The sequence below is a fragment of the Sorex araneus genome, chromosome 2, assembly GCF_027595985.1.
Source record: "Sorex araneus isolate mSorAra2 chromosome 2, mSorAra2.pri, whole genome shotgun sequence".
Classification (NCBI taxonomy): domain Eukaryota; kingdom Metazoa; phylum Chordata; class Mammalia; order Eulipotyphla; family Soricidae; genus Sorex; species Sorex araneus.
In genome coordinates this window covers 134796670-134817334 of record NC_073303.1, presented here as the reverse complement: position 1 = coordinate 134817334, position 20665 = coordinate 134796670, and the positions used below count along the sequence as shown (strand labels likewise).

At 43.8% G+C, this 20665-nt stretch overlaps 1 protein-coding gene across 25 annotated transcripts in view; it reads left to right on the top strand.

Annotated features, from left to right (window-relative positions):
- The window catches only part of KALRN (kalirin RhoGEF kinase), an 809955-nt gene that overhangs the window by 295752 nt on the left and 493538 nt on the right, over positions 1–20665 (top strand). For all 25 annotated transcript variants that reach the window (XM_055128078.1, XM_055128085.1, XM_055128081.1 and 22 more), the window contains exons 4-5: positions 14830–15022; positions 18495–19007. In XM_055128078.1, the coding sequence (XP_054984053.1) occupies positions 14830–15022; positions 18495–19007 (706 nt within the window). The remainder of the gene's footprint in view (positions 1–14829; positions 15023–18494; positions 19008–20665) is intronic.

Genomic DNA, 20665 nt, shown 5'->3' with positions numbered 1-20665 from the left:
TCACAGCTGATTTCTACCTGTCACCATCAGATTGGATTGATGCATTGCTTTCAGCAGCCGTTTTAACTGAGTACCTGCCAGGCGGTCACAGATGTGAAATGAATCCCAGTGAATAATACCAGATGTTGAGGCATCTTCCTGCTGCCTGAGCCAAGTGGAGACTGGGAAGAGGCTGGTCCTCACCCCTGAAGAAGGAAATTTGGTACAGCCTGGGACTCCCTTCTCCTCTGAGATTATTTGATGGCTAGGAATACTTTTTGCTCAATCCAGACTTCTCAGGGCTTCCCTAAGATACCTGACTAGGCAGGGGCCAAATGACCAAAGCAGAACAAGCGAGCAAGTCACTTTTATCCCCTAGAACTTAATCTCCTCAGCATGAAAATGAGGAAGAAGCAAGAATAATCATGGATTTTTTTTTCAAACTCAAACATTTTGTGTCTGTGTGACACCAAGTGGAGTGACAGATGCTGGAATCCAACAGATGAGAGTCAGGTCCTGATTTTACCCCTCCTGGTGACTTTAGACAAGCTGCTCAACCTCTCTGAGCATGTTTCTTTCATTTTAAGTGGGATAGAAAAGCAGCTACATGTCCATTTAATGAGAGAAATAAGGAGGATAATGCCTAGTGTAATACTTGGTGTTCAAAGATTCTTATGTGCTTAATAAAAATGATTTTATGACTAGCATACTTTCTGTCATTTTTAATCTAAAGCTGCTCCAAATTTTAATAGTTTGTATGCAATCTTACACTTCTCTCCACCTTGAAGTTTTTCATTCTTAAGAATAAGTGCTGCATTGAAAAGACAGGAACCCTCCCGAACAGTTTCTATGAGGCACATATCTCCCTAATACCAAAAGCAAGCAAGACACCACTAACAAAGAAAACTATAGACCAATATCTCTGATAAACACCGATGCGAAGATCCTCAACAAAATACTAGCAAATAGGATCCAGCAACTCATCAAAAAGATCATACACCATGACCAAGTGGGATTCATCCCAGGGATGCAAGGATGGTTTAACATTCGGAAATCAATCAACATAATCTATCATATCAACAAAAGTAAAGATAAAAACCATATGATCATATCAATAGATGCAGAAAAAGCATTTGACAAGATCCAGCAACCGTTTATGATGAAAACTCTTGCCAAAATGGGTATAGACGGGAAATTCCTCAAGATAGTCAAAGCCATCTACCACGAACCTACAGCAAGCATTATCATCAATGGGGAAAATCTAAGGGCCTTTCCTCTAAGATCGGGGAAAAGACAAGGATGCCCACTCTCACCACTCCTCTTCAATATAGTACTGAAAGTACTAGCAGTAGCCATTAGGCAAGAAAAAGATATTAAGGGCATTTGGATAAGAAAGGAAGAAATCAAACTCTCACTATTTGCAGACGATATGATACTATATCTAGAGAAGCCTAAAAGCTCTACTAAGAAACTCTTAGAAACAATTGACCTGTACAGTATGGTCGCAGGCTACAAAATCAATACCCAAAAAACCATGGCCTTCCTATATGCAAACAGTGAGACAGAGGAAAGGGACATGAGAAAAGCAATCCCGTTCACAATCGTGCCCCAGAAAATCAAATACCTGGGAATCAACTTAACCAAGGAAGTAAAGGACCTCTACAAAGAAAACTATAAAACACTACTCCATGAAATAAAAGAGGACATGAGGAAATAGAAACATATACCCTGCTCATGGTTAGGGAGAATCAACATTGTCAAAATGGCAATACTCCCCAAAGCATTATACAGATTCAATGCAATCCCTATAAGGATACCCATGACATTCTTCAAAGAAATGGATCAATCAATCTTGAAATTTATATGGAACAATAAATGCCCACGGATAGCTAAAACAATTCTGGAGAAAAAGATGATGGGAGGCATCCTTCTCCCCAACCTTAAACTTTACTACAAAGCGGTAACAATTAAAACAGCATGGTACTGGAACAAAGGCAGAGCTGCAGATCAATGGAACAGAGTGAAATACCCCAACACACAACCCCAAATGTATTATTATCTAATCTTTGATAAGGGGGCAAGAAAAGTGAAGTGGAGCAAGGAAAGCCTCTTCAACAAATGGTGCTGTCATAACTGGAAAACCACACGCAAAAGAATGGGCTTAGACCTCGACTTGACACCATGCACAAAAATCAGATCAAAATGGATTAAAGACCTCAACATCAGACTACAGTCCATAAGGTACATCGAAGACAAGGTCAGCAAAACCCTCCACGATACTGAAGATAAAGGTATCTTCAAAGATTATATGGGACTAAGCAATCAAGTAAAAACAGAGATAAACAAATGGGACTACATTAAACTAAGAAGTTTCTTCACCGCAAAAGAGATAGGGACCAGAATACAAAGGCAATCTACAGAGTGGAAAAGGATATTCACCCAATACCCATCTGATACAGCATTGATATCAAGGGTATACAAAGCATTGGTTGAACTCTACAAGAAGAAAACATCCAACCCCATCAGAAAATGGGCCGAAGAAATGAACAGAAACTTTTCCAAGAAAGAGATACGAATGGCTAAAAGGTACATGAAAAAATGCTCTGCATCACTAATCATCAGGGAGATGCAGATCAAAACAACTATGAGATACCACCTCACACCACAGAGAATGGCACACATCCAAAAGAACAAAAGCAACCGCTGTTGGAGAGGATGTCGGGAGAAAGGGACCCTTCTATATTGCTGGTGGGAATGCCGACTGGTCCAGCCTCTTTGGAAAACAATATGGACACTTCTCAAAAAATTAGAAATTGAGTTTCCATTTGATCCAGCAATACCACTTCTGGAAATATATACTGGAGAGGCAAAAAAGTAGTTGAAATGACATCTGCACTTATATGTTCATTGCAGCACTGTTTACAATAGCCAGAATCTGGAAAAAACCCGAGTGCCCAAGAACAGATGACTGGCTGAGGAAACTTTGGTACATCTACACAATGGAATACTATGCGGCTGTTAGAAAAAATGAAGTCATGAACTTTGCATATAAGTGGATCAACATGGAAAGTATCATGCTAAGTGAAATGAGCCAGAAAGAGAGGGACAGACATAGAAAGATTGCACTCATCTGTGGAATATAGGATAACAGAGTAGGAGACTAATACCCAAGAATAGTAGTTTATAATACCAGGAGGTTGTCTCCATGGCTTGGAAGCTGGCCTCACATGCTGGGGGAAAGTCATCCCAGATAGAGAAGGGAGCACCAAGTAAAATGTGATTGGAAATCCCGAGCGGGGAGGGAGATGCACGCTGAAAGTAGACTAGAGACTGTACATGATGGCCACTCAATACCCCTATTGCAAACCACAACACCCAAAAGGAGAGAGAGAGAGAACAAATTGGAATGCTCTGCCACAGAGGCGGAGCGGGGTGGGGGGATGTGATAGGGCATTCTGCAGTACAGCTCTTGCTGCCCAGTTTCCCGGCCCCTTGCTGGACTTGGCTCCCTTCCTCTTCTTAGCAGAGGGCAGTCAGCCAGCACGGAGGTGTTTCTCTCCCTCCAGGTCTTTGCACAGACTGTCCCCTCTGTACTATTCTTTCAACAGTATTTCTTTTTTCTGTCTTTTCCCTTTTTGAAACCAAACCTGGCAGAGTTCAGGGCTTACTCCTGCCTCTTTGCTCAGGGTTCACTCCTCGCAGAGCTCAGAGGAACATACGTGGTTTCAGGGATTGAACCCAGGTTGGTGGTATATAAGGCAAGTGCCCTACCCATTATATCATCACTGTGCCCATTCTTCAGTATTTCTTTGACTCTTTTTTTCCTAGTTTAGGTCTCTATTTTTATTTGTTTTTCATTTGATTGAGTTTTGGGTGCAGTAGTGCTCAGGCCACGGGGCATACCCAGACGTGACACTCCTGGTGGTGCTTGGGGACCATATGTGTTTCCATACTAAGTTTCTGGTCTTAATCTCTAAAAAAGACCAGACTAAATCTCTCTTTTCAATTTAGTTTTTAATTTAGTCACTGTGAATTACAAGGTTATTGTTACTTGGCTTCAGGCACACAATGTTTCAATATCAGTTGTTTAACAGTGTTGACTTTCTCCACTGCCCCTGCCACCATTTGCCTCTCACCCACCGGTCTTCCTCTATGAGAGGTACTTTTTATCTTTTTTATGACTTTGGCACTGTGCCTTACAGTACTATTACTGATAGGATTTCCCACATAACACTTTATGTACTGCCTTCAGCTCCTTCTCCTGATTGAAACTTCTCGCCACAGAGTTGTAGCCCTTTCCCTGACCTGTCCCCCAACCTCTCCAAGGGGCATGCTTTCTACGGAAAGCCAGTTTTCATGCTCTTTGTTTCCATTGCCTTTGGGCATTAGTTGTTCTACCATCATTTCTTTATATCCTGCACCTGAGATTATTCTGTGTCTGTTTCCCTCTGACCAATTCCACTCAGCATGATACTACTCTCCAGATCCATTCATGATGCAGAAAATTGCATGATTTCATCTTATGGCCAGGTCATATTCCATTGTGTATATGTACCGCAGTTTCTCTATCCAGTTATCTATTCTGGGACATTTGGGTTGTTTCCAGATTTTGGCTATTGTGATTAGTGCTGCAAGGAACATAGGGGTGCAAATGTCTTTTCTCCATTTTGTTTTTGTGCCCATAGGGTATATTCTAACAAGTGGAATTGATGGGTCTAATGGGAGCTCAATTTCTAGTTTTATTAGGAATGTCTGTATTGTTTTTCAGAAATGCTTTACCAGTCAGCGTTCCCACCGGCAGTGAACAAGGGTCCATTAATCTCCACATCTCCACCAACACTGGTCATCCAAGTTCTTTCTGACGTATGCCAGTCTCTGTGCTGTGAGATCAGAGATCTCTCTTTGAATGGCAGCTCCTTGTAGAGGGCTACTGTGATCTCCCAGCAAATTCCTCCCAGTTCTATAATTTGTATTTATTCCAGTTATCTAGCTGCTGTCTGTCTTCATCTTTCCTCCTAGAATCTACATTTAATCATGTAAATCTCCTTTTATATTTATCTCTTGTCTATATTTATACCCCCAGTGCTTATCACTGATCTAGCTACAAAGTAAACATGTAGCCATTATTTGGGGGTTAATTAATGAGTAGATAATAGAATATATTTCTATAATTCCGTATTACTTAGGAGAACTTCAGAACTCAGATTCTACTTGAAGCCATATAAATCTTTGAAAGGGGTCCAGAGATTGATCAGCCAGAGTCTGACTATGGATACCCTGCCCTTGACAGCCACTCTTGCCATGCAGAGTAAGCCCAGGTTAATAATAATGCATGGGTGGAGTGCAGTAAGTGGGATAGGGATGGCTTGTGGTAAAAGAAGTTTTCTTGCAGGGAAGGCACATGAGTTAAGCATTGAAATATAAAAAGTTCTCTAGGCAAAGATGGGATTAGAATGGGAAAATACCCATACACTGAGGAATGAAGGGGTAAAATCTAATGCAAATTTGATATTTATAAGAGAGGCACGAATAATATGCTAATGAGGGAGAATTCCTTCAACAGAAGAACTCAGAACAGAAGAACCCTTGGAGAAGGGGTACAACCCTTTGTATGCAGTCCTGTGGACCCAGCATAATTGGCGGTATCTAGAGTGATTTGTTGATGCCAGGATGGAGCCCAGAGCAATACACTGGGCTTTCTTCCCTGGTCAGGAACCTGAGGAGGATGAGAGGAAATTAGTTGGCTCCTGAGTCTGACTTGCAAGCCTGAATGAAATCCTGGTCAAGAGTTGCATAGATGGGAAAACTGTCTTGCTCTTTAGATCCCAGTGTGCTTTTGCTCCCCAAGCTAAAGCACTGAGTTTTCTAATGTATGGAAAAGGGCTATGATTTTTTTTAAAAAGAGAGAGAATTAAGACAGATTTATCCTAATGCCATAAGCACACTGATTTTATGAGTATGTGAATGAACCAGAGGTGTTTTTGAAAATGAAATTTAAGCCTCCTTCAGAGACACTTGAGAACATTATAAACAACTCTCCCTTAGAAACATCCCTTTGTGGGCTCCTGAATTGTCATCTCTTCTACTGTGGAGGCTATTAGGCATATAGAGTGGTGACTTGCCTCACCATTGGTTTCTCACCACTCACTGCTGAACCTCTCCTCACCTGGATCAATCAGATTTGGGGCATCCTCCCTTGAATTCATGGTCTGGTGGATCAGTAGAAGATTATAGGCATATGTGATGAGGGCAGGACCCAAAGGGAACCAGTGCTTGGTTGAAATGTACAAGAAGAAAACTTCCAACCCCATTAAAAAATGGGGGATGGAAATGAACAGAAATTTTCTCAAAGAAGAAATCTGAATGGCTAAAAGACACATGAGAAAATGCTCTATGTCACTAATCATAAGGGAGATGCAGATTAAAACAACAATGAGATATCATTTCACACCACAGAGACTGGCCCACATCCAAAAGAACAAAAGCAACTGGTGTTGGTATAGATATGGGGAAAAAGGGACTCTCCTTCACTGCTGGTGGGAATGTCAACTGGTTCTGCCCTTTGGAAAACTATATGGACAATTCTCAAAAAATTAGAAATTGAGCTCCCATTTGACCCAGCAATACCACTCCTGGGAATATATCCTGGAGAGGCAAAAAGGTGTAGTAGAAATGACATCTGCATTTGTATGTTCATCGCAGCACTCTTTACAATAGCCAAAATCTGGAAAAAAAACAGAGTGCCCAAAAACAGATGACTGGTTAAAGAGACCCTGGTACATCTACACAATGGAATACTATGCAGCTGTTAGAAAAGATGAAGTCATGAAATTTGCATATAAGTGGATCAACATGGAAAGTATCATGTTAAGTGAAATGAGTAAGAAAGAGAGAGACAGGTATAGAAAGATGGCACTCATCTGTGAAATATAAAATAACAGTGGGAGACTAACACCCAAGAATTGTAGAGATAAGCATCAGGAGGTCTGCCCCACAGCTTGGAAACTGGCCTCACATGCTGAGGGAAAAGGCAGCTCAGATAGAGAAGAGAACACCAAGTAGAGGATGTTGGGAAGACCCATTTGGGTTGGAAGATGTGAACTAAAAGTAGACTATAGACTGAACATGATGGCCACTCAATACCTCTATTGCAAACTAGAACACCCCAAAGGAGAGAGAACAAAAGGGAATGCCCTGCCGCAGAGGCAGGGTGGGGTGGTGGGGGATGGGGTGGGGTGGTGAGAGGAATACTGGGATCATTGATGGAGGTGAATGGGCACTGGTGGAGGGATGGGTAAATGATCATTGTATTAGTGAAATGCAAACACAAAAGTTCATAAGTTTGTAACTGTATATCACAGTGATTCTCTAATAAAAAAATTTTTTTTAAAAAATAGAGAACCAGTGCAGCCTTTGAGACTTGCTCAGAAGTTTTAGATGTGGAGCCAGAGTGACAAATCAGGAGTCAGGGTATTTGTCTTACATGTGGCCATTCTGGGTTCCTTTCCCGGCATCCCATATGGGCCCTTGTGCACTGCTAGGAGTAATTCCTGAGTGCCAAGCCAAGAGGAACCCCTCAGTACTGCCAGGTGTGACCCCGAAAGCAAAAAACTAAGTTTCAGATGCAGGTAAGTGGGTCAGGTGACTAATGAGAAGAAGCTTCCTGTGGCTTCTGGCAGGTTTAGGAGCAGAGGGGAAGCTGGGGAAGACTGCTCACTTGGGTCTGTGATTGGCACTCACAGCCACATGGGGGCCTCGGCTTTGGGGGCCTTCATGGAGAATCTCCCTAGGCCAGAAGATGAGGAGCTTGTCACAAAAAAAATACAGAGAAATGCGCGGCAAAGACAGGACTCTTCTCCAGCCCATGTTTGCAGTATGTGCTTCCACTTACTGAGGTTGTGGTAGCAGAGTGGCCTGCTACCATCACAGGTTCCAGGATCACAGCTGTTAGTGTAGGTCACCTTGCACATGTGTTTCTAATATAAGTGTGTGCTCCCTCCTGCTTGTTAATGTCCTCATATGTTTAAGCAGAAGGCCTCAGACTCGCACAGACCACTCCTAGGACAGTCTAGGTGTTGTCCTTATTCACTTGGGGAATTCTTGGGCCTCAATTCAAAATAGACATAATTTCACCCAAATATCTAACTGGTCCCTATAATAATAATTTTAAAGCAAGATTTCTAAGTGATAATGAAAATAAAGTTTGAGAAGTATTGGCATAGAGTGGTGAAATATGTTTTATTCATGTTTAATTTGAGTTAGGACAGATTTTGTGGAGTGAATATAGCGCCAGTGACATGTAATGAACAAGGGTAAATGGTCTGAGAATGAACTGAGCACAAAAGGTATTTGATCAATCATCCAGTCATTCAGTATACGTTTACTTTCTGAGCCCAAGAACCCCTAGAAGTCTATGAAACAAATTACAGCTCAGTTTGACAGGGATGTCATTTATCATGAAGGCTAAGAACTGCCAAAGGGACATAATCACAAGCCCTAGTAGTAGGGAAGGTGGGTTAAAGGGTGGCCAAGTTCTCTGTTGGGTTCAGGAAATAAAGAAGAGGAACTAGTAAATGATATGGAATAGGAGACAGTCCTCAATTGATTCATATGACGGCTGTTCCAGATGTAGCCTCTCTGTGTTCCCACCCTTACCAGCACACTATAAAATTCTACCTCTAAAAATTTAGTTTGGGCCAATAAGAATATCCTGAAAGTAAATTAGCTTTGGGCCAGCAAGATGATACAGGGGTTAATTTGCTTGCCTTACACATACCTCATGCAGGCTCACATCACCAGCCCCACTGTGGCCTGATTTTTGCCAGTGGCTACTCCTGAGCATAGAGCCATACTAGCCCCTGAGCATTACTGGGTGTGGCCACCTCCCAAAGAGTCCCAAAGCAAAAGAAGGGCTGTCTATTATATTCTAATGTAAATTTGTTGACAGTGGCTCCCCATCAGAGCACTAAGAAGGGATAAAAGAGCTGAGGACAAAGAGGCTTAGAAAGAGGCAGGCTGAGTGAGGCACCCTGGGCTTGGGGGATAACCAAGGAGCAGCTCAGGGCCACTGTAGATCATGTTCATCTTGAGTTAACAAACAGAGCTGGGAGCACCACAAGCAACCTTTGAGGGCGTCTGTCTCATCTCAGAGCTGGGCTCTGCAGACTGCATCCCTGTTCCTGCCCAGCTCCCACCTTGGCTCCCAAGGAAACCACGCTGACCTCAGGCCCAAGGCCTCCAAGTCTTGGGCAGAAGTTTGGATCTCACATAATGGCCTACCTTTCTGCGTCTCACCACAGCCCTGACCCTGCTGTCTTTGACTTTATGCCTCTCTGAGTCTCCTGGTTTTCTCTAACCTCTCTGTGCTTTTCCTTTATGCTCATCTACTGGGACCCCTCCCTGGGATTCTCAGCCAGCCAAATTGGGGGTTGGAGGTGGTGTTGCTTGGGTCGTGTAGTACTGGTGCCAGGATTCCCTGGGCCACCTCATCGGTGCTGTGGAGTACTGACTCATATTCTGTGGTGGCCGGGATACCATGTAGTAATGGGAATCAAACCATGGCCAACTTTGGGTAAAGCTTTGCTTTAAGTCCAGTACTTTCTCTCCATCTCTGACTCTCATCTCTTAACTGTTGTTGCTCCTGTTCTTCTTGACTCATAAGATGTTTTTTTCATCTTACTCATTTTCATTTGAGTATCTCACCTGACACCTCTATTCATGGATTTATTTATTCAGCAATCATTATTGGATAGCTACTCTTATGTCCTATGTGATTTCCAAGTTAAAATTTTAGCCTAGATTTTTCTTTTTATCTCCATACCATAAACCAGATTGCCTTCAAGTAGTTCATATTTATAGTATATATATTTATTATTCATAATAAGGGCTGGAGCGATAGCACAGCGGTTGGGCGTTCGCCTTTCACGCAGCTGACCCGAGTTCGATTCCTCCGCCCCTCTCGGAGAGCCCGGCAAGCTACAGAGAGTATCGAGCCCGCATGGCAGAGCCTGGAAAGCTACCCCTGCGTATTGGATATGCCAAAAAACGTAACAATAAGTCTCTCAATGAGAGACATTACTGGTGCCCGCTCGAACAAATTGACGAGCAATGGGATGACAGTGACAGTGATTCATAATAAAAATATCTGGAGCAATAGTGCAGCAAGTAGGGCATTTGCCTTGCATGCTGCCGACCCAGGCTCAATTCCTCTGCCCCTCTTGGAGAGCCTGGCAAGCTACCGAGAGTATCTCGCCCACACGGATATGCCAAAAACAGTAACAAGTCTCACAGTGGAGACGTTATTCGTGCCACTCGAGCAATCGATGAGCAACAGGATGACAGTGAGAGTGACAATAAAAATATCTATAATAGTAGTTCTTGAGACAAGGTTTCTGATACAAATGATGAATTTTTTTATTCAAGACTAAATTTTTATTCCCTCCACTCTTGCCTCCCCCTTCCCGTTCTTATTGTTGGTGCTGGTGTGAAGACCGGGAGCTGCACCTGTGCTTGGCTGTAGTGTTCATGGAGGCATATATCAGGTTGTAGTACTCGCACACCCAGCCGTGGTGCTCACTGAACTTCAGTTGTGATGTTCACCCACATATTTCCTGGGCCGCTCTTAGTTGAGGCATGTGAATTACAATTGTGACACCCCATGAAGTCCACTATGGTACTCGCAGAGTACTCAGCAGAGGTGCTCTTCACTATAGGTGCCGGGCTAGCTGTAGGCCACACCACTTCTTGTGGTGGCTATGCACACTTGGCTGGGTGCACCGTGGCTGGGTTCAATACTTGAGGTGTCAGGAATTTTTCTAATCCACTGCAGTATTGCGCCAGGTTCTGCAAAGGATTGTTAAGGAAATTATCATCAGGAAGAAATTGTGTGGAAGTAGAACACTGGAGAAGAAGCAGAGTAGGGGGGAGAAGAAACTAGCAAAGATGTGGTCTCAGATTGAGTTTAGCTGGAGACTCTGATCATAAGACATACTCAGAGGTACCTCACTGAGCCTGAAGGCTCTGAGTTTTTCTTCCCCTGTATAAACAAAGTAATGACTTTCCGTGGGGGTGGGGTGGAGAGGGTGGGAGGGCCTAGCTACTTAACGCTCCCTTTAAAAGTGCTACAAAGGCAACTCTGTAGATGGTTCCAGGCATAAGTCAGTAGCTGCAGCACTCACATCCAGAGCTAGCAAGCAGTAAAGGTACTCTCCAAGAAACACTGAGTATGACATTGAGTATGGTGACCCCAACTCTGTGGGTTGTGACCCCATAACAATAGCAATAGCTTATAAACAGTAAAGGGAGCCCTCCATGGACCAGCAGCATCTCGTGCAGCCCCAAGGTCTTCTATAGTACAAACTATGTCTCTGATACCATCATAAGGGCTTTCTCTGTATTAATAAACTTAATCTATAAAATAACTGTCATTTGGCACTCATATTCAAGTCTTACAGGACTAAGGTGTAGAGAAGTTAAAAGTTACTTGCTTAAGATTTCTCTAGGGAATTATTAGAACCAGGACCCCAGAGCAAGGAGCACTCCCTCTAGATTCTGTACCCTTAATCGCTCCCCCTGCTCTCTCAGCACCTTAAGTCTTTGCATGTGCTGGGCACTGGGCAATTGGAATAATGATTGAGTTCTCTAGCTATTTAGATGGTGGAAGGAATGCAAACTCCATGATGACTCAAAGGTTAATTTCCATTCAGGGAAGGTGAACAATAACTGAATAAGTAAAATATGCAAACCTGATGATAGTAAGTGCTAAGGAGAAAAGTAAATCGGGGAGAGAAGTAGGAGTGCAGTGCGGGTACTGGCTAAGGCTTTGAATGCAGTAACTGCAGGGAGACTTCACTTAGGAAACATTTTAGTTTCTCTGCCTCTCTTCCCTCTCTGTTTGGCTGACCCCTGTGTACTTCCTTCAGCACAGCTGGGAGCTAAATTGCCAGGAGACCAACAATAGTCGTAGGGTATGCCCCACATGGAATAAGCTGTGTATCACAGGGCCTCCCAACTTCACTCGTTACTTGAAGACAAGCACCGTGGCGGTGAAATTGTTCTCACTCAAAGATGGCAATCAGATTAGCTTCCGCATTCAGGCCCTGAGTCTCCTTCCCTAGCTCCAGAGTGAGTGAGAACTTCCTGAAGAATACCTGACTCCTATTTTCAGGTGCTTGAAATGGTGTCAATAATAACATGATACAGGGGGCTGGAGCAATAGCACAGCGGGTAGGGCATTTGCCTTGCACGCGGCCGACCCGGGTTCGATTCCCAGCATCCCATATGGTCCCCTGAGCGCCGCCAGGAGTAACTCCTGAGTGCAAAGCCAGGAGCTAACCCCTGTGCATTGCCAGGTGTGACCCAAAAAGCAAATATAATAATAATAATAATAATAATAATAATAATAATAATAATAATAATAATAACATGATACAGACCACCACAGTTAGATGATGTAGTCAAACACCAGCTCTTTATTGCAAGCCTTATTCTTTGCTTTTAGGGATGGAAATTTGTCATTATAGCATAAATGTAACAGTGATGGAACCTGAGGAAAGAGTAAACAAGTCAGTTATCTCTGTTGAAATGTGAGACCCACAGTTACCTTGTAGCACTTGACATAAATTGGCATTTCACACTTGGAGTCAAGCTATAGGAAAATAGGCCTAATGTGAGAGACCACAGAACCCCAAGAGAAAAATGGAAAAGGTGGCTAAAGTGGCCCATCAAATGGCTGAGCAGATGTCTCATATGTGGGACATCTACATTTAGTTCTTACCATTGCATGGTCCCCCTAGCACCACTGGGATTCAACCCTGAGAATTACTGGGTGTGGTTCAAAAAATAAAAAAGAAAAAGAAAAATGGGTAAAAGTACTGATCAGATAAGGCACAGAAAAAAATACTTATGGAACAATAAGCTTAGCTAGTAATCAAAAGGACTGGAGCAATAGCACAGCGGGTAAGGTGTTTGCCTTGCATGCGGCTGACCCGGGTTTGATTCCTTCATCCCTCGTGGAGAGCCTGGCAAGCTACTGAGAGTGTCCTGCCTGTTCAGCAGAGCCTGGCAAGCTACCCGCGGCATATTTGATATGCCAAAAACAGTAACAAGTCTCACAATGGAGATGTTACTGGTGCCCTCTCAAGCAAATCGATGAACAATGGGACGACAGTGCTACAGTGCTACTTGAGACAACAGGGCAAAGAAAATTATTTATGAAAGACTCTGGACACTTATGTCAGGGAAGAGGTGATCTTTTCCTTTGGGAGACAGGATTTGATGGAAAACCAAAAACCCTGTATCCCCGCCATGCACAGCCCAGTTCTCCACAGTAATAAAACATGGAGACACACACCGAGGGATTTCTCAACTTAACCAGAGGCTGACGTCAACTTCAGAGGGCCTGAACACCTACAGACGTGGGAGCTCGACTCCACCAGGCTGTGACAGCCCCATCCTGGGTGAGATTTGAGAATGAAGCCTGAAAAGAGATTGTGTTCCATTTTATGGCATAAGTTCTCCAGTTGTGGCTATAAATGACTGTTAAGTGGCAAAGCATGTGTTTCAGTCATGCAATAGGAGACGCAGTAGAACCTGGGAAACAGAAAGTAAACAAAAGACTATGGAAATGCTACACCCCTTTTATTAAAATATGATTTAATGAAAGTATTTTGAGTTGCAAAATAAACAATGAGGTTAAATAAACTAAAAAAGAAAAGGTCCCCCAACTACCCAAACATAAACTTTATTCCAAACTGAATGTTTTAACTAGTTCAGCCTTTGTAGTTTTTTTCCCCCTTTGAGTTCTTCTCAGTTACAGTTGAATTCCAAATGTTTAATAAACATTGCTACACCATAAGTTATATAGTAATATCTTCATTCTCATGTTCTGACTTTTTTCCTTGGTATTCTGCATGGTCATTGCCACTTCATCTGATTTTGATTTCAGTAGTAGCTTCTTTTTTCTTAACTTCATAAAACATGCCTGTTTAATACCCTACTTATCAAGGAAGTACATGTCACAATTGGATTATGTTTGTCATTTTATCGGCCCCACCTTTGGCTACCTACAAATAATCAGCATGACTCAGCAATCTGACTCTATAAAAGTTGATGACATACATTCTCATTTCCAAGTAATGCATCTTTAGTAAATTGGTGGCAGATATATTTGTTCATCTCAAATTAATAGAATAAGCCTAGAGACATTGATTGAAAAAAATCTTCTGGCCCAGTTCAGTGCCAGAGTGTACTAGAGTCTCCTTTTGATGTGGGTGTGGGGAAGGCTCCTGCCAAAGAACAACAGAGAGCCTGTGGAGCTAGAGCCAAGGGAGTGACTAGGATTCTTCCCAGAAGCAGAAAAGGGAGATAAAAGAACAAACTCAAACACACTTGTGATTATCCTAATAGTGAGCATCCGAACAAGTGTAACTGATGTGGGGAAAGTTGAGTTCTTTCTTTTTAATTTTAATTTTATTGTTGATTGAGATTCTGTATTTTACAGTACTGTTATTAATGGCTTCTCGTGCATATAATTCCAACACCACACCCATCACCAGTGTACATGCATCTCTCCCCAAAGGACCCTAATTCCTCTCCTTCAATGGTCATATTAAACAGTCAAAATTCTAAGTGCTGAGAGAAGGTCCTTGTCAAATGGGGTTAATTCACAGAGGGTTTCTGAGGCAGTAGATTTTGAGTTGAAGTGGAAAGAAGCCAGGAGATCTATTGTGAAGTAGGGCGGTTGGTGCAGTTCAGATGAAAAGAAATGTAGGCTTCTGAATGCCTTTTGACTTAGTACTCCAAGTCTCAATTGCTCAGTGACATTTCTGACTTTTGACCCCTCCCCAACAGTGAGGACGTGTGCAAACGTGGCTTCACTGTCATCATCGACATGCGGGGCTCCAAGTGGGACCTCATTAAGCCCCTCCTTAAGACGCTGCAGGAAGCCTTTCCAGCTGAGATCCATGTGGCCCTCATCATCAAACCTGACAACTTCTGGCAGAAGCAGAAGACCAATTTTGGCAGCTCTAAATTCATCTTTGAGGTGAGCCAGACCTTTCTTGAATTATCTCCATTCTCTTTTCTTCTGCTGTTCTCCTATTTCCCTCTTCTGCTGCTTTTTCTGTGCAGTGATATCCTCCATGATAGAGATTGATACTACAGGATTCCATGGCCACTGCCATCTTACCAGTAAAGTCGTGGGAGGAATGAGACTTCGACATTTGTCCCAAATGTCCAGGATTGATGGTGACCCTGCTTACTCTTGCTGAATGCAAATTGAGATGGCTCTTGTAGGGCAGCTTGTAATTTGTATCAAATTACTTGGAATGTATATTCATTGATGTACTCATTCTCTTAGGAAAGTGTTTTTTATCTTTACCTTAATAATTTCTTATTTTTTATGTAATTATAAACTAAAAGGTCTATAAGAATGTTCACTAGTGTTTTTTCAGTAAAAAACTGAATATATATATACACATAAAAATGTGTATATATACACATTTGTATATACATTATACATAACATATTCACTTATATTGTTCGTAGCCTAGATGCCCATGAAGTTTAATAACATTAATACAAATATTAATACATCATTAAAATAATATTTAGATAAGTAGCATCATTGAGAGATTCACATATTGTTTTTTAGAAAATGGGTTAAACAGTCTGATTAATATAATCTGAATTATTTTAAGTATATAGATAGAGAAGACTGAGACAGTGTTACATGAGATGTTAACAGTGGATTTCTAGAGGAGGCTGGGGTACAGGTAACTATTACATTTTTCTATTTTCTTTTTAAATTTGTTTTTATACTCAGGAAAAGTTAGTTTTTGGGTTTAGTATTTTTGGTTCACACCAGGGCTTACTCCTGGCTCTACGCTCAAGGAATACTCCTGGTGAACTTGGGGGACCACATGGGGTGCTGGGGATTGAATCTGGGTTGGCTGCACACAAGGCAAATGACCTGCCTGCTGTACTATCTCTAGCCTCCAAAAGCAAGTTATTTATAACTAGTTTTTCCAGAGGGCATATGTGTAAATTCTTACAAACACATATGAGATTAAATTAATGACTTAGGATTGTTTGTTTCATTCTGGTTGGTTCTTTTTTCTTGAGGAACCTTAAGAAGGTTGAATCCTCAAATTCTGGGCCTCCTATGTCAGGGGCTGAACCTTGATCACGTGTGTGTTGGACAGGCAGAGCGGCTATTCATCTTGCAGAACCACTCCAGACTCATTTCTCCTGGGGCTGGGAGGGATTGTGGGGGTTGGGGTGGGAGTAGAAGGTCAGTGGCTGCAATTTGATCACAACTTTCCGACTTGGGTAGTTCTCACTCTGTGTAGTAAGACTAGAAATTAGAGAATCCTCAAATTCTCCTAGGATCCCTCCCCAGCCCTAGGAGCTCTGTGGGCAAATGCTTTCTGTATTTTTGATTTGTTTATATAGTGGCAGTGACAGCAAGCCTTTACATTGATAGGCTAAGGATACTGAAAACAATTCTTCAAAAAGTCTGGAATTTCGTTCGCAGTGCTGCCTGGTTCTTCCATCTCCCTGTAGTGGAACAGACTTGTCTCTGTCTCCCAAACAAGAAGTTGAAGAGAGAGCTGGGTCCCTTCCACTCACAAAAACCAGTTATACAGCAGTATCTTAAAAACAGCAAATGGGGCCAGAGAGATAGTGCAGCGGGTAAGGCGTTTGCCTTGCGCACACACACAGCTGATCCCAGTTCCATCCCTGAACACCTCCAAGAGAAATATCTGAGTACAGAGCCAGGATGAATTCCTGAGCACCAACACGCATGGCCTAAAATCAAAATTAACCAAAAACAACAGCATACAGAATACATAGCACATGAGTCAGGGATCTAGATCTCAGAGTACGGCTTGTTGTATGGCAAATAGTTAATGTGATTATACTATGAGAGACCCCTGAAAGGGCCAGGCTTTAGGTAACATTTTAGGGGAGAGAAGGCTATCCAAAAGTTAAGTGCACAGCACCCCACATCTCTTCATCTTGTTAACTGAAGATTCTGTCTCGGTAGATAAGAAATAATGCCTGTGATTCTACTTTCTGACATGCTCCCATGTGATGCAGCTGATCTGAGCCCCTCACTTTGAGTAACTGGGGTCTGGATCAACAGAGCTGCAACTAACCTTCAGGCTGCACCTTGGAATCTACTGGTGTAGGCGGCGCAGGATGATAAGACTTAAAATTCCCCAAGCGTGTCCAAGCTCCAGTCTAGGGGAGGGATTGACTATCTGTGTTTTGTACCTCCCTAAAGGGATTCTAATGTGCAGTCAGACTTAGAGGCACCAGGTCACAGCTGCACACATGGGCAGCTCCTTCCTGTGTCTTAGGGAGGAGGGAGGGAACAGGAGTGAGGAGAGGTGCAGAGACAGCCGTCTGCAAGAACAGCTGCTTGTAGGACTCCAAGAATGACACAGCAGCATTTTGCTAGTCGGTGCCAGCACTCCGAAGGTGGGCTTTGCACCCCTGGTGCTTGAACCTCGGCACAGCCCTTAGAGAAGAGTGTTCAGATCTCCAACACCTAGGAGACACCGGGTCTCTGAGAACTTCAGTAGCTCTCCCCGGTTCATGTGCTCACTGAGTATAGCAGAGACTCTGTGCAGGGATGTTCTTGGTAAGCTCCCTTCCTGAGAGGAAAGGTAGGGGGATGCTGAAGGAAGGGGAGTCTGCTTCCTGGTATGTCTGAATGGTGGCCTCTGTCCGCACTTGCCACTCTGCTCTGGAGATTAACATTCTCCACTCTTCTCTCTAAGGGGTTTGGGGGCACACAAAAGAAACCAGGTGCCTAGGCTGCTCACTCCACTTATCCTGACAGAGCAGGGCAGTGCTGGGAAGATTCACACTTATTCTTGAAGCACCATTGTTGCTGGCACTGCTGAGCCTAGGCTGATGGACCAGCTTTAAAGCTATGGAGACTTAAACTCCAGGCACTGGATCTGTTTCCTTCCAGATTCTTTCTGTCTCTAGCATCCGAACCTCTGCTGTGGTAGACTTAGAGAGTTGGAGGAGAAAGATGGATAGGCTGAGACAAAACAGTCTTTCCTTAAATAGCAGTGGCGGGCAGGTGGGAGACTTGGGGATGGGTGGGGAAGGGGAGTGTTGGCCTACTCTCAGTGGTGCTCAGGGCTTACTCCTGGCTCTGTGCTCAGGGATCATGTATGCCTGTGCTCTGGAGACCATATAAGGTGCCAGGAATGAAACTGGAGTTTTCTGTGTGCAAAGCGAGTGCCTTAGCCCCTAGACTACGTCTCTGGCCCCTAGAGAGGCAGTCTGAGCCCGACCGCCAGTCCTCGTCCTGCTGCTGCTGGCGGATCTGGGCCTCCCAAACTTGCCCTCTCTGAGCACCCTGTGGTCATTGTGATGTGGCCTCATCCTGGCTTTTGCCCCTGCCTTTCTCTTGTCCTGCCTGCTCTGCTCTTCTGTTCCTATCCGTGTTCTCCCACCTCATAACTGAGTCTCCCTCTCTGTTTCTGTCCCTTTAGACGAGCATGGTGTCTGTGGAGGGCCTCACCAAGCTGGTGGACCCCTCCCAGCTGACAGAGGAGTTTGATGGCTCGCTGGACTACAACCACGAGGAGTGGATTGAGCTGCGCCTCTCGCTGGAGGAGTTCTTCAATAGCGCTGTGCACCTGCTCTCGCGCCTTGAGGACCTCCAGGAGATGCTGGCCCGGAAGGAATTCCCTGTAGATGTGGAGGGCTCTCGGCGGCTCATTGATGAGCACACGCAGCTCAAGAAGAAGGTGCTGAAGGCCCCTGTGGAGGAGCTGGACCGGGAGGGGCAGCGGCTGCTGCAGTGCATTCGCTGCAGCGACGGCTTCTCAGGGCGCAACTGCATCCCAGGCAGCGCAGACTTCCAGAGCCTGGTGCCCAAGATCACGAGCCTGCTGGACAAGCTGCACTCCACCCGGCAGCACCTGCACCAGATGTGGCACGTGCGCAAGCTCAAGCTAGACCAGTGCTTCCAGCTGCGGCTCTTCGAACAGGATGCAGAGAAGGTAGGCGCAGAGAGGAGCAGGAGACACTGGTGGAGGCTGCTGGTGCGACTGAACAGTTGTGCCTCGTGGAGCTTTCACAGGCATCTTTCTTACAGTCTTGTGTTTGGCCACAGATCCCTGACTTTTCAAAGCTCCACTTCTGTAGTGTTTATATTTTTTTCAGACCACTGTGGGCAAATTAACTCACTTGTATCTTCCCAAGAGTCCTATGAGGTAGTTGAATTATGATCCCATTTTACAGAGAAGAAACTGAAACCCTGAGTCATGCCTGGAGATCAGGTGATGCCAGGATCTGTGCTTTTACCTGCTTTGGGCACTGCCCTTCTCAGTGAGAGGTGCCAGACAGCTCAGCAACAAAATTAATAGTACTTTGGGGCCAGAGTGATAGTACCGGTAGGGCACTTGCTTGCATGCAGCCAACTCGGGTTTGATCCCCAGCACCACATATGGTCGGTCCCCTATGCCCCACCAGGAGTGATCCCTGAGCACAGAGCCAGAAGTAAGCCCCTATTACAGCTGGATGCAGCCCCCAGACAATAACAAAAAATAAGAATAACAGTACGGTTACTTGTCGCAAAGACGTGACTGTTGGTTGTCTTGCAGTACACTGACAAAACACATCCGCACTCAGATTGGCTAACACAGAGAAGTTTGCCCCACTGACTGGAGTAACAGCTGTGGGAGCCCAGGGGAGTGGGTGCTCTGTGATTTGGGTGGGGGCTGCACAGCAGACTCAGAATGTGAATCCTGTTTCCTTCTGTTTCAAGTTCAGGAAACTTCCCACAATACTGCCACTCTCTGTAGGTTTTTCTCAGCAGCAGAGCACTTTCTTAAGAAACACTCTATTTCCAGCAGTGAAATTTCAAAGCTTTCCCCCTTATCAAGGAAGATGCAAGAAAGTGAAAAAACGGAAAGTGTCCTATTGTTCTTGTTAGCTGAAGACACAAAAGTAGCTCCTCTGGATGCTTTTCAAGCCAAAGAAGGAAATATATTATTATTTGCACTTTAAGGAGAGTGAACCCTCTCTCCTGTCAGTAGTCTGGGCTCACATATTTAAATGCGTAATACTACTCTTACTAAAATCTCTCAGTAACTCTAGCTTCTGGTTGGATACAATGGTTTGGGGTCTTTTAAGAGCCTTTATTAAAAATGTCTCTAGGTATATTTGACTGATGAAATCAGGATAAAAAACTTTGCATAATTATGATCTCAATTTATGTGAGTGCCATCATACACAAAACTGGAAGAAAATTCACCATGATGTTAATAGTTTTGATTTCTAGGAGCTGTTGGTTATAGTCTTCTTTTTGCATTTTCTGTGTTTTCCAATCCTTAAAACTTATGATGAGAAGAAAATAAATATATGTAATTTAAAAGAACTCTTAAACTTCTTTCTGATAGAATTTTTGAACATCATCAAAGCTGGATTTTGAAAGAGAAAGTTGCAAGATTTCCCTGATATTCCTGAGTGCTGTTTGTCCAGTGACCTGGCAACTGGAGTATGACCGTGGACCCTGGTCTGGTCTGCTCAGGGAGGGGCCACTTGGACTGCCGAACCCCCATCACTGCCCACCAGGCATCAAGAGACCAGCACAGGGGCTGGCCTCTGGGGCACCTATTTTTGAGTTTTCCTGTTCTAGTACATGATCGCTGAGTTT